This window comes from Euleptes europaea, chromosome 15, assembly GCF_029931775.1.
Source record: "Euleptes europaea isolate rEulEur1 chromosome 15, rEulEur1.hap1, whole genome shotgun sequence".
NCBI lineage: Eukaryota > Metazoa > Chordata > Lepidosauria > Squamata > Sphaerodactylidae > Euleptes > Euleptes europaea.
Window position 1 is genome coordinate 7,028,772 of NC_079326.1, and position 14,330 is coordinate 7,043,101.

At 45.3% G+C, this 14,330-nt stretch overlaps 1 protein-coding gene across 1 annotated transcript in view; it reads right to left on the reverse strand.

Annotated features, from left to right (window-relative positions):
• The window catches only part of CNTNAP5 (contactin associated protein family member 5), a 603,640-nt gene that overhangs the window by 241,593 nt on the left and 347,717 nt on the right, over positions 1–14,330 (reverse strand). Inside the window, exon 10 of the mRNA XM_056861386.1 lies at positions 7,337–7,508. Within this exon, the coding sequence (XP_056717364.1) occupies positions 7,337–7,508 (172 nt within the window). The remainder of the gene's footprint in view (positions 1–7,336; positions 7,509–14,330) is intronic.

The window sequence follows — 14,330 nt, forward strand, 5'->3', positions numbered from 1 at the left end:
AACTGAAATGTTTGGGAGAGATAAGAAATTATCTTGGGGTAAAAATAAACAGGGACAGTAAAGGTGTTTTTTACTTGTCTCAAATAGAAAAAATAAAACAGTTGCTGGAAAGGTTTAGCATGCTTGATGCAAATGCAGCTGAAACCCCAATGGTCACAGGTTATTTATGTGAAGAGTCTCAGGAAAAGAAGAGTGTGACAAATCTCTGTATCAGTCCCTGATAGGAAGTTTGTTATATCTTGCTTGTTGGACTCGCCCAAACATATATCAGGCGGTACATTGCCTGAGCAGGAAAAATATGTCACCAAAGCAGAGTGACTGGAAAGCAGCTCAGCGTGTACTCAGATACCTGAAGGGATCTGTGAACAAACAGTTATGCTTGAATGCATGTAATGGGAAACTGACTGCGTATGCAGATGCATCATGGGAACGCAAAATCAACGACCGGGTATGTGTTGTATTTTGGTGAAGCACCCATACATTGGAAATCTGTAAAACAGTCATTTGTAGCCATGAGTTCATGTGAAGCAGAATATAGTGCTGTGAGTGAAAGTATAAACCAGGTGGAATGGTTTGTCTATCTCATGAAAGAACTCAATGTATCTGTACAATTACCAGTAAAGGTGTATACTGACAGTCAATCAGCACTACAACTTGCGACTGAGCAAAACTTTAAAGGCAGAAGTAAACATATAAGAATAAGATATGTCAATGTAATTGAAGCTGTGAACAAAGGCTTGGTATGTATTGTAAAGTGTGCCAGTGCTGGAAATGTGGCAGATCTATTTACAAAAATTGTGGATTGCAATAGATTCACGAACCTAATCAAACTAATCTGAAATCCTTGAGAAGGAGTGTCAAGATTACAAGTCTGTCAGTTAGTTTGACAAATGCAGGATAGATCAGTGAGATCTAAGGATGATGTAATCAGCCTGGAAAGTACCTGGGGAGCTAGAGAAAGCTGGCCTGATCCAGCTAGAGCCAGGTGGCTGATGCAATGCAGTAGCAATGCCAGGATAATTGGATATCTACTGTGATTGGTGGCTGCAACCACCAGGTGTATAAATTGAAGTGAAACCGCGGTTCTATGCGGGATGTTATGAGCGGAGAGTGTGAAAGGAGTATCTGTATATATTTCTGCACTGTACAAATAAACAACACTTTTTCTACATGGCCGTGGACTTTCTGATGGGTATCCTGGACAAGACTGCTAATCCGCTTGGCTTCCGCGTCACAGCCCTCCACGTGTTCCATTCCCCCGACTTGAGCGCTTGCTGCGCTGCCGCCCGAGGGTCCCCCCCCGGCCCTCCCCGTGCTCCATTCCTCCGGCCTGCGTGCTTGTTGCGCTGCCGCCGGAGGGTCCCCCCGCAGCCCTCCTCGTGCTCCATTTCCCGGCCGCGCGCTTGTTGTGCTGCAGCCGGAGGGTCCCCCCAGCCCTCCCCATGTATGTGTGTGTGTGCTCAAGATTCCCGGGCCGCTGGCGAGTGCGTGTGTGTGTGTGTGGGGGAAGCCTCCCTCCCTCTTTCCATCCTTCCTTTTTTATTTTTTTCCTTCTTTCTTTCCTTCCTTCCTTCCCTTCTTTCCTTTCTTACTTCCTTTCCTTCTTTCCTTTTTTTCCTTTCCTTTTCTTTCTTTCCTTCTTCCTTCCCTTCTTTCCTTTTTTCCCTTTTCTTCCTTCTTTTCTTTCCTTCTTTTCTTTCCTTCTTTTCTTTCCTTCTTTCCTTCCTTCCCTTCTTTCCTTCTTTCCTTTCCTTCTTTACTTCTCTCACTGCCCTGCATAGCCTCTGCTAGGTCTGCAAACCTCCAGGTGGTGGCTGGAGACCTGGCAACCCTAGCCTCTTCCCCCCCCCCACACCAGGAGATCAATGCCCGGTATGGCCCCCGAATGATGTTATAAATGTGCAAATGGCCCTTGGCAGGAAAAAGGTTCCCCACCCCTGCCCTAATGTAATCAGGTAAAACCAGCCCAAAGCATAAAAATGTCACCATGCTCGCCTTTCGAGTTTTAATTCCATTTGCCTCTACATATCTCTGTGAGAGTGGATTTTCAACTCTTCTTCATATCAAAACAAAGACAAGAAACAGACTAAATGTTGAGGATGACATGAGGTTGGCCACGAATTTTGAAGCTGGTTACCCAGATGCAAGCACAACCATCACATTAAATATTAATTAATCATTTAATGTAATTAGTTAATTAAATATTAAGTTGGAATTATATTCTGAAAAATCTATTTGTATTGTGTTTTCTTTATCCTATTGAAAATGTCATTTATGGCTTTATTACGCAAATGTGGCGGGGGTCGCAGGTTACTTGGCAATTGTAAAAGGGGGTCACGACTTGAAAAAGGTTGGGAACCACTGGTCTAGATGTTCTAGGACTTCCTGCCTTGTTACCACTATTTGCCTCAGTTCCTCATTTTCCCCTCTCCAAAATCTTTGTTCAGGAGAAGGAATCTGCCCTGTATCTTCAACAGTGAAGACAGATGAGAAGAATTCATTTAGTTTTTCAGCAATTTCTTTATCCTCCCTTAGAGTTTCTTTACTCCCATTGTCATCCAATGGTCCAACCACTTCCCTAGCTGGTTTCCTACTCCTAATATACTTAAATAATTTCTTATTGTTTGTTTTGATGTGTTTAGCAATATGCCCCTCAAAATCTTTTTTTGCATCTCTAATTATCTGCTTGCATTTCCTTTGTGCAAGTTTGTGTTTGCTTCTGTTCGCCTCGTTTGGGCAACCCTTCCAGTCTCTGAAGGAAGCCTTTTTTTCTCTAATTGCTTCCTTCACCTTACCCGTTAGCCATGGTGGTGACCTCTTGGACTTATTACTACCTTTCCTGACCTGCGGTATACAAGCTAGCTGAGCCTCTAGTAATGTGGACTTGAGTAACTCCCAAGCCTTTTCAAGAGATTTAACCCTCCTAACTGTTCCTTTCAACTTCCTCTTTCCCACTTTTCTCATTTTAGAGAAGTTCCCTCTTTTAAAGTCAAAGGTAATTGTGTGAGATTTCCCAGTAACTTTCCCATTTGCATATAAATTAAATTTGATGCCATTGTGATCACTATTGCCAACTGGCTCAACTACATCCACATCTAGCACTAAATCACTGGCAGCACCACAGAATATTAAATCCAGTATCGCCTCCCCTCTGGTTGGGTCTCTGACCAACTGTTCAAGGGCACAGTCATTTAGGATGTCTAAAAATTTTATCTCTTTAGCTTGACTGGAACATACATTTATCCAATCAATATGAGGGAAGTTGAAGTCTCCCATTATTACTACTTCATTACCTTTACATGCTCCCCTAATTTCATTCTGCATCTCAAGATCACCCTGAGCCATTTGGTCAGAGGGCCGATAGAACGTCCCCAGTACTAAATCTCCTTTGGGGCCTGAAATCATCACCCATAAGGATTCTGTGGACGAGTCTGCCCTTTTTATGGTCTCTAGCTTGTTAGACACTATGCCTTCCTTGATATACATAGCAACACCCCCTCCAATACGCCCTTCCCTGTCATTTCTATACAGTTTGTAACCAGGGATGACAGTATCCCACTGGTTCTCTCCCCTCCACCAGGTTTCTGTAATGCTCACTATATGTTTTCTCTTAAAACCATGCACTCTAATTCCCCCATTTTTGCTTGGAGGCTTCTAGCATTAGCATAGAAACACCTCCACACAGTTTCTCTCTTTCGATTTGCCTGGAATGTGCCTTTGGGCATCTTTCCATTCCCTTTCATGTCCAAGTAATTCCCATGTGGGCAATCTGAAGCAATTTTCCCTTTGTCCGTGTGCACTGAGTTTGCCCGAACCAGATGCTTCTCAGCTCCTGTCGGCTTTTCCCCCAGGTTCAGTTTAAAAGCTCCTCTGCCACCTTTTTTATATTACACGCCAGCAGTCTGGTTCCATCCTGGTTCAAGTGGAGCCCATCCCTTTTGTATAGGCCCGACTTCTCCCAAAATGTTGCCCAGTTCCTTACAAATCTAAAGCCCTCTTCCCTGCACCACCGTCTCATCCACGCATTGAGACTCACCAACTGCGCCTGCCTAGCTGGTCCTGCACGTGGAACAGGTAGCATTTCTGAGAAAGCTACCTTGGCGGTCCTGGCTTTTAGTCTCCTGCCTAGCAATCTAAATTTGGATTCCAAGACCTCTGGACTACATTTCCCCACGTCGTTGGTGCCAACATGCACCACAACCACTGGCTCCTCCCCAGCACTACCTACCAGACTACCTATATGACGGGTAATGTCCGCAACCTTTGCACCAGGCAGGCAAGTCACCATGTGGTCCATGCACCTGCCAGAAACCCAGCTATCTACATTCCTAAGGATTGAATCCCCCACTACAAGAAGCCCCCCTCCCCTCTGAGGCATATCCTCGGTACGAGAGGTTATCTGTTCATCCACCAAGGAAGAGGTCCCTTGTAAGGTACCACATCCCCCTCTCTCAGTGAGATGGCCTCCTTCCCCAAGGGCTCCATCATCCGTGACTGGCAGGTTGCCGTCACCTTGGGAGTGGGATGTGACTATTTCATCCCCGGAGTCCTTAGTCATCTTTCTCTCTGCCTGCCTCAGCTCCTCCAGTTGAGCTACCTTGGCCTCGAGGAAGTGAACTCGCTTCCTGAGAGCCAGGAGCTTCCTGCACCGAGCACACACCTATGACTTCTTTCCAGCAGGCAGATAATCATACATGTGACACTCCATGCAGCACACTGGATAGCCCCCCGACCCCTGCTGGCTTTCTACCTTCATAACGGTTATTTTATTAATTAATTAATTATTATATTATTCTTTCGTGTTGTAACCCTGCTTTTTACTCGCTTGCACTCTTCCTGTACCAAATAAGAACTGAGTGCCGAAGTTCCTTGCCCTGCAGCTATCTGCTGCTAATTTACATAGATATTCAAGTTGCTCGGTACTCCAACCGGATGGAGAGAGTTACTCTGCCAAGATAAAAAGATTTTATATTTACCTACAGATCCCCAGTCACGAGCCACAGGCTAAGAGCCAGGAGCCTTGGCAAGCAGGAGCCTTGGAATTTAAATGCTCACAGCCCCCACCTCTCAGACCCAAGCTCCAATTACAACAACCCCACTTAACAAGGGAACAATCAAGCTTTCAGGCAACAATCAACCTTAATCACCCACTGGCACAACAATCACAACCCTCTCCCAGCAAACCTCAATTAAATCCTCAGTTTAGTTAGGCTTCCCAGCGTTTTAAAAAAGGCAAAGTTTAAACTCACCCCTGCCTGTAGTCCCCAGCTCAGCTCAGCTGAATCAAAATGGTTCTCCCCCGGCTTTCCTAAAGGCCCCTTTGATCCTTCCCAACGCCTCAGAAGGGGAGTTGGGGCCGCTCGCCCGCTCTCACTCCCCTCTCACGTATAGATCACCACCGCTTCTCTGGTGTTTCTCTCGCACTTCCTCCTCGGCTCCTTCCTCCATCCCCCTTCTTATCCTTTCCCCCCAACTACTTGTTCCACCCACCAACTTCCTGTGCCTATCCCTCTTCCCCAGGTGTGGAGGAATCCTACCTTGTCCCTCCACCCTACTCACCTTCTCCCTTGCCTCTCTCTCTCAGTTGGCGGTGTTTCTCTGGCTGCGTCGGGCGGTGTCTCCTTCGGGCATTCCCCTGGCTTCCCCCATGCCTGGGGCCCCGTCCTCTCCAACCCACATGCACAGGACACCAGTCTTCCTCCCTGCTCCCCTCCGGCCGCTACCTCTCTCGCTCCTTCTGGCGTTGCCACCTCCTCTTTTGCCCTGTCTCTCTGTTTTGCCACAAGACCGTGGCACCATCGGCACGCTCCTCCGGTGTGTCTCCCCACCCTGTCTTCCTTCCCTCGACCCATAGGAGGCCCGGCTGACCCCACCCCGAGCTTCACCTCCATCTCGTCCCTCCCCCGGCTGCCGAGTGTCCGCTCGCTCGCTGTATGCCCTGCTTCTTCCAGAATTTGCTATCCCATGAAGTGGCCCCATTTCTCACCCGCCGTCCTCCCTTCCTCCCAACCCACGCCAGCCAGGTGAGTTGTTGTTTTGAGGTCCAGGGGTCCAGTGGAAGTTCGTGCCTGTCCTGGACTCGTCCGGCGTGGCACATAGTTCCACATGTGTATGATGCATACTCCCCATGTATAAAGTCAAGATGTGAACATCTTCGCATTCCAAAAAAAGTTTTAAGTGCTATATAGGGACATTTCTCGGGAATGTGCAGATTTGCAAGTAAATCCATAAAAATAACTAGATTATAAAACTTTTTCCTATTCCATCAGCCCACACTTTCCTTTGTGATCCTCAAGAAAATAAGAACTGAGTTTCATAAAACTACTGGACAGGATCAGACTAGGTCATTAAAATGGCCCAGGAACAAGCCTAGCTAAGTAACCCACACAGGGGCTACTTTGGTTAAATCCTGGCCAACAACTAACAAAAGAAAACAAAATGCAAATGTTTGCCTCTGTATAGTAAAAAAGCTAGGGTACACACCAAGCCATTCCTAAGTGATCCATTTATCAAAACAGCAAGTGCATTAATGATATGGCATCTTTTGATGATTTAAATTATGTCTCCTTTGCTTTCCCTTCCTTTTAAGACTTCAAAATAATAAAATACTGTTTCTGCATAAAATTTAATCTTTAAACCAATCTGCAGCTTGATTCAATCTCCCATAGTCTGAGGAGGAAGAGGAAGAGAAGAAGAAGAGTTGGTTTTTATATGCTGACTTTCTCTACCACTTAAGGAAGAATCAAATCAGCTTACAATCACCTTCCCTTCCCCTCCCCACAACAGACACCCTGTGAGGTAGGTGTGGCTGAGAGAGTTTGACAAGCCCAAGGTCACCCAGCTGCCTCATGTGTAGGAGTGGGGGAACAAATCCAGTTCACCAGATTAGCCTCCACCACTCATATGGAGGAGTGGGGAATCAAAACTGGTTCTCCATATCAGAGTCCACCACTCCAAACCACTGCTCTTAACCCTACACCACCATGAGAGAAAGCCTCATGCAATTCACCATTTCCTGTATGTTCACAGCAATGTCTCCCATTAACCCACCCTATTATATGTGTGTGTATAATGCCATCAAGTTGCAGCCAATTTATTGTGACCACAGCAAGGGGCTCTCAAGGCAAGAAGTGGTTTGCCATTGTCTTCCTGTGCAGAGTCTTAGCTGCCGAGATCTGACAAGATTGGGCTATACCATGCCGCCTTCCCTCCCAACTCACCCTATTATACCTAATATCAATACCCCTGACAGATCAGAATTTGCACTTATAGAACACTACTTATAAGCTGCTTTGCTAAAAAGAAAACAAACCATAAGAAAAGGAGAAGGAATTACCTGTCTTTGATGCTACAGAGATCAATTCGCAAATCACTAAAATTCCCCAGGGAGCCTTGCTGAACTAAAATGAGGTCCTTGGGCTGGTTATCAATAAAGATGAGCCTCATGCAGCCTCGAAAAGCCGTAACGGGATTTAAACATTTCAAATTGGTGAAATTGTCAGGGCACCCTGTGGGATAAAGAAGGGAGGAAAGAATATAGATGAAGAATACTTAAATGATAATTTATTTCCTTGGGGACACGCTGATGGAAGGTCTAATTATTCCTAGTGTTTTCATTGCTTGTTCAATGCAAGCATCAGAGTTACATATTCTGCAGTATTTTTTTTTTTTGTAAGACTAAGCAAGCAGGCAATAATGGTGATGGAATACAGATACATGGAGAAGTTAAAAGCTTTTCTTTCTTTCTTTCTTTCTTTCTTTCTTTCTTTCTTTCTTTCTTTCTTTCTTTCTTTCTTGCCTTCTTTGAAAGAAAGAAAATACAATTCAAATCTATTCAAGGTGTTGTCAATGATGTCAGTGGGATGAGGATCAGACTTACTGGGTACCACTAAACTGCACAAGCTCCGTTGAAATGTACAGGAGACTGGATCTCCCCTGGCAAATGTTTTTGTGCCTTGGAGGATGTCCCTCCCCTAAGAAGTGCAGCAATGGTGGAGCACAGAAAATATCAAGACAATGCTTCAAAAGTGATTGCTAGTTCCTCCAGAATAAAGCTAATTTATTAGGTTGTATACCTCCTGTAATATAGCTGACTAAGTCAAAGCCATGCCAGTCATGCTCTTAACACTGCAGCAAGTTTTGTTACACTCAAAGTCCTCCATTATCATGCTATGACTACTGATATCAGAGCAGCCAGCCACATTCATAATGACTTCCACAGCATAGACATATCCCATTGTGTCCTCATCTCATTGACAAGGATGAGGCAGCAAAATCTATACACTATGCTCTATATTCCTGAAATATGACATGAAAAGCAAACCAGGGTGATTAGGAAGTATGTTCATAGAGAGAACTAAGAGCTGTAAAGGACAGCTAGAAGATACAAGAGCATCTTATAGGATGCTTATGAAAGCCTATGAGGTGGCAATGAAGGTTGCTAAGAAACAGTTCTATGCGGCCTCCATTGCATCCGCTAGCACAATTGTTCAGAATAATTAGGTCACTTACAGTGCATTCCTAAGAAGAGTTACTCCAGTCTAAACCCATTCATTTCAATGGGCTTAGACTGGAGTAACTCTCCTTAGGAATGCACTGTTACATCTCTTATGGAGGGACAGACAAATTCTAATTTGGACATTAGCTGTGAGGCTTTTGTGAGCTATTTTGTGGGTAAAATCTTGTCGCTCTGCCATGACTTCCTGGCCAACTTTGATACAGGCAGTGAACTAGAGCCCATTGCCTGTTTTTTGGTCCAATTTTGGACCACTTCAGCCAGCTCTCCCAAGCTGATGTTGACAGGATCCTGCGATCTGTGAGGCACCACATGCCTCCTGGACTTCTGCCCATCCTGGTTGGTTAAGGTCAATGGGGATGTGGTGTGGGCTCCTCTGGGAGAGATCAAAAACCTGTCATTTAGTATAGGCATCTTCCCAGGGAGTTTGAAAGAGGCAGTGGTGCAACCGCTCTTAAAAAGACCATCTTTAGATCCTAGTGATCTGGCCAACTATCACCCAGAGTTAAATCTATCCTTCCTGAGTAAGGTAGTTGAGAGAGCAGCGGCAGAACAGATCCAGGCATTCCTGGAGGACACATTGGCTTTGAACCCATTCCATTTGGAACCATTCCAGCTTCCTCCCTGGCCACGGGACAGAAACAGTGCTGGTTGCCCTCACAGACGTTAATCTCAGTTGGATCGAGGCTGGTCAGGGCTGCTTATTCTATTAGATCTTTCAGCAGCCTTCGACATGGTTGATGATGACCTTTTGGACTGCTACCTCGCTGATGTGGAGATTCGGGGCACAGCCCTTCAATGGCTGCACTCCTTCCTCCATAGTCAGGGACAAAGGGTGGTGCTTGGGAAACACATATTGTCTTGATACCCTTTGGTGTGTGGGGTCCCACAGGGAAGAATCCTTTCCCCCATGTTGTTTAACATCTATATGCGCCCCCTTGCCAGAGCTGATGCAGAGTTTCAGGCTGGGCTGTCATCAATATGCTGATGACACCCAGCTTTCTGTTGATGGACAGCCAGCCTGACATCGCCCCAGACACACTGGCTGGGTGCTTAGGAGTGGTTGAAACAGAGCTGACTGAAGCTGAATACATGAAGACAGGGGCCCTGTGGCTGGGCTGGGGTGATCCGGGGATGAGGTGCCAGATCCTGGCTCTTGATGGCATGTAATTAACACCTGTGCCTGCCATCAAGAGCCTGGGTGTTACCCTTGATGCCTCCTTATCAATGGGGGCTCAGATCACAGCCATGGTTAAGGTGGCATTTTTCAATCTCCGCCATGCTAGAGAGCTGGTGCCTTATCTTTCTTGCCACGGTGATCCATGCGACTGTCACCTCTTGGCTAGATTACTGTAACTCACTCTAGGCAGGACTGCCCTTGAGACTGATCCAGAATCCCCAGCTGGTTCAAAAGGCTGCTGCGTGGGTCCTCACTGGGATCCCACTAAGAGCGCATATAAAGCCAGTGCTTCATCAACTTCACTGGTTCCAGCTGGAGTACCGGATCAGTTTCAAGACACTGGTTTTGTCCTTTAAAGCCCTAAACAGTCTGGGACCATCGTATCTTCGGGATAGTATTGCCCCACTGGTTTTTAATATGCCGACTTTCTCTACCACTTAAAGAAGACTCAAACTGGCTTACAATCACCTTCCCTTCCCCTCCCCACAACAGAAACCTTGTGAGGTAGGTGGAGCTGAGAGAGCTGTGACTAGCCCAAGGTCACCCAGCTGGCTTCATGTGCAGGAGTGGGGAGACAAATCCAGTTCACCAGATTAGCCTCTGCCACTCATGTGGAAGAGTGGGGAAACAAATCCAGTTCTCCAGATCAGAATCTACTGCTCCATATCACCGCTCTTAACCACTACACCACGCTGGGTACATCCCCGAAAGGTCATTACGCTCTGCAATTAACAATTTGCTGTGTGTACCTGGCCAAAACTGTATCTGGCTGTCCTCAATTAGGGTGAGGGCTTTTTTGGCCATGGCCCCATCTTGGTGGAACTCTCTCTCTAGTGAGACCAGGGCCCTGCAGGACCTAGTGCAGTTCCGCAGCCTGTAAGACTGAGATGTTCCACCAGGCCTATAGTTGAGGGCACCAATGGTGTATATATTGTGCTTGGCACCCCTACTACCCTTGCTGGATTGTGGGGGGTCCTGATTGCCTTTCCTTTACTGACAGTAGTTTAATGTCTTAGTATTGTGTGCCAATTGATGAATCAGATTTTAAATGCTTATATTATATTGTGTATTGTGTTGAATTGCATTTTATGGATTGTTTTTAACAATGATTGTTAGCTGCTCTGAGCCTGGCCTGGCCGGCAAGAGAGCAAGATATGAATTATATTATTATTGTTTGTTGTTGTTGTTAATAATAATAATAATGTGATTGTTACTCAGTTTTAATCAATGTACAACATACAGGGGTAAAGAAATAACAAACAACAGAATAATACTCTTGAGCAGTCCTAAACAGAGTTCAGCACATTGATTCAATGGACTTAGTAGGGTGTAACCTTGCTTAGGATTGCCCTGTAAATGATTATCCTGTTATATTTTTATCCCATCCTTCCTTCATGGGACTTAGGGCTGCATATATGGTTCTCCTGTTCCTCATTTTACCCTCACAATTATCACATGGTTAGCCAGAGAAAGAGTGACTGACCCAAAGTCACCCAGCAAACTAAGTGGGAATTTGAACCCAGGTCTCCCCAGTCCTACTCTAAGCACTCTACAACACTGCCTGTCACACACTGCAGTGAGGGTCCTCACAGGGACCCTGCTGAGGGCCTATATCCAGCCAGTGCTACGTCAACTGCACTGGTTCCAGGTGGAGCATTGGATCAGGTTCCAGGTGGAGCATTGGATCAGGTTCAGGTTAAAGCCCTACACAGTCTGGGACATTGGTACCTACAGGACCGCCTCTCCTGGTACGCCCCAAGAGTGCATTACGCTCTGGTAATAGCAATTTACTGGTGGTCCCTGGCCCAAAGACTAGGCTGTTCTTGACTAGGGCCAGGGCCTTTACAGCCCTGGCCCCAACCTGGTGAAATTCTCTTTCAAATGAGACCAGGGCCCTGCAGGATCTTAAGGAATTCAGCAGGGCCTGCAAAACAGAGACAGTCCGCCAGGCTTATAGCTGAGTGCAGCAACGGTTCCATCCAATCTGGTATCCCTGCTCCCCTCCCCCCCTTTTTAGGTTTCATCAAACTATATGAGGGGGCCCTGATTGTGTTGCGGGGTGTGTGGAGGCCCTGGACTCAAATGACGTGTCATTAGTTTTATGGAACTGATTAATTTTGAAATGATTTTAATTATTTTAGGTAGTTATATTTTATGCTTTTATTGTAGTATTATAATGTTAAATACAATGTTGTGAGCGCAGCCTTGGCCGGGGATAGAAGGTGCAACAGAGGGTGGAAATGAAAGAAAGAATGAATGAATGAATTAGTAAAAGTTAAAAACATGTTCTGTATTTGAAAAAACAGGAAAGACTGCCATCAGATCTCTGGTAGGCCACGATACATAGCCCATGGGCAGCAGTGGGCTTTGTGAGTCACAGAGTGCACAGGACAGCTCTAGTCTACTTTCCAGTCCTTTTCCATGCATGCTGAAACAGGAACAGCATTAAAGCATCTATATATCTGGCTAAACTAAGGGTATGACCATAAACTAGCACAATTAATTGATAATAGCAATAAAGCAACAGCGGGCAGATGTTCAAGCAGTGGCTTCATGCCATCTGCTGCCAAGGTATGCCCTAGAATCCCTTTGCCACCTTTTTCAATATGACATTTCGATTGCACTGAGCTTTATGCCAGCTTGTAAGGGTTATGCCAGCATCTGGGCTACAGTACTCTTATGCTTAGAGAGAATCGTGCGAGGAAAATGAAAATGTCATCCAGAGCATTACACAACCTGAATATAACCTAGGAGCCCAGAGTAAACTCAATGAAATATCAAAGGTGTAAAGATCAAATGAAAATGAAGTCTTTAATGCCTCTGCATCCTACACGAAGGTAACAGCTATACCATCACATATAAAAAGAGCCACTAGAGCCAAACAGTGTTAAATTGGGGCAAACTGTTCTTCCAGACTTCCAAGCAGAGAGCCTAATATGGGATCAGAAGATATCAGTAGATTTCTTCTATGCAAAAAGGCCAGTATGTTCTGAGCAACAGCACATGCCTACAAGAAGTGCACTTTAAGCTTCCAATGATTTCTGCTACTACCACTAAAACCAGTAGAGGTGCCTACATTGCCTGCATGCAATATCTTCCCCCTTGCCGCTTACATTTGCTTCTGCAGCACAAAGAGATTTGAGCTTGCAAAGGAGGGTATACAGAATCAGAATGAAGGCAACATGCTAATTGTGTTTGTATCTGGGGACTTATTTAAATTACTTCATGGCTACTGTTGCCCCCTTTTCTGATTTTTAACAACATGGTCTCTGAATCACATAAATACCTGTCACTCCTTCAGCTTAATGTGTTTATAAAAAAATGAACTTTCAATAAAATAGAAACCCAAAAGATCACAGTTAAGGACAAAACTTTGAAAACCCAAACCCTTACGAGTCCAAAAATCAGCAAATGAAAGAACTTACAATGCATCATCACATTTTAAGGCCATTAATGAATGTGTTGCATTTAAATGCATGACAGGATGAGTATGATTCTTAACAGTGCAATCCTAAAGAGAGTTACTCCAGTCGAAGCCCATCCATTTCAATGGGCTTAGACTGGAGTAACTCCCTTTAGGGTTGTACTGTCAATCATATATTTGGCATGAAAACATCTCTGCTAATTAGGGCTGTGCATACCGATAAACCCAAGCTGAAATAAGCCGAAAAATTGTCATTTCGGCTTATTTCAGGCTTCACATTTACTGGTAGCAAAAGGGAGGGGAATAAGCCAAACAGAATAGGCAATTCCCGGTAAAGCCAATTAGAGAATCGGCTTTTCGGGAATCGGCATTTCCCCTAGCTTTTGTTGAAAGGAGAGCTCTCTCCTTGCTTCCTGCTGCAGCCTACCTTGATTTTCTGCTAGGGAGGACAATCTAATGTGGGGGAGGGAGACATGAATTCTCATTGGCCGGGTCAGGAAGAACAGTGTTCTTTGGCCAATCACAGAAGCGGCAATTATTTTTAAACTTTTCTGTACTTGGCCAAAGAAAGACCAAACCATTCCTGAGAGGTCCGAGAGAGTTTGGTGACTTCCTGATTCTCCCTCTGCATTCCTGGGTCTTGGTGCCTCATCCTGACCTGCTGGATTACTTACCTGCTGCATGGATTGCATGGATTGCATTGGATTGCATTGGATCGCATTGAATTGCTTTGAATTGGATTGGATGCCTGCCTGCTGCCCGGCGAAGAAGACATCGAAAGATTTGAGAATATCATCATTTTCATTTTCAACTAGTTGCATTTGGGGGCTTATTTTCTAAATTTTGCTAGTGGGGGGAGTCCCCATAGGCTTTAATGGGCTGATTTTTTTCAGGAAACCCGTAAAAGTGTGCATGACTAACATCCTTTTTGGTTTGAACAACCCAGAGCCTTAGCTTTCCGTGGTTCTGTGCCTCACATCTGCCTGGCCTTCTCCTCTTTTTCTTCTTAACTCACATGGCCTGGAATTCTTGCCCAAATCCCTACCTCAAATTCAGCAGCTCAACCATACATGCAAATGTGTGAGGTCAGTCACCTGTAAGCCCTCTGCCATTTAGAATGAGATTCCCTCCCATTCCTAGGGACCACTTTTTTTTCCCTGCTAGGCTGGGAAGTCCTCCATTCCATTCCAACCCTGATCAGTGAAATCTGC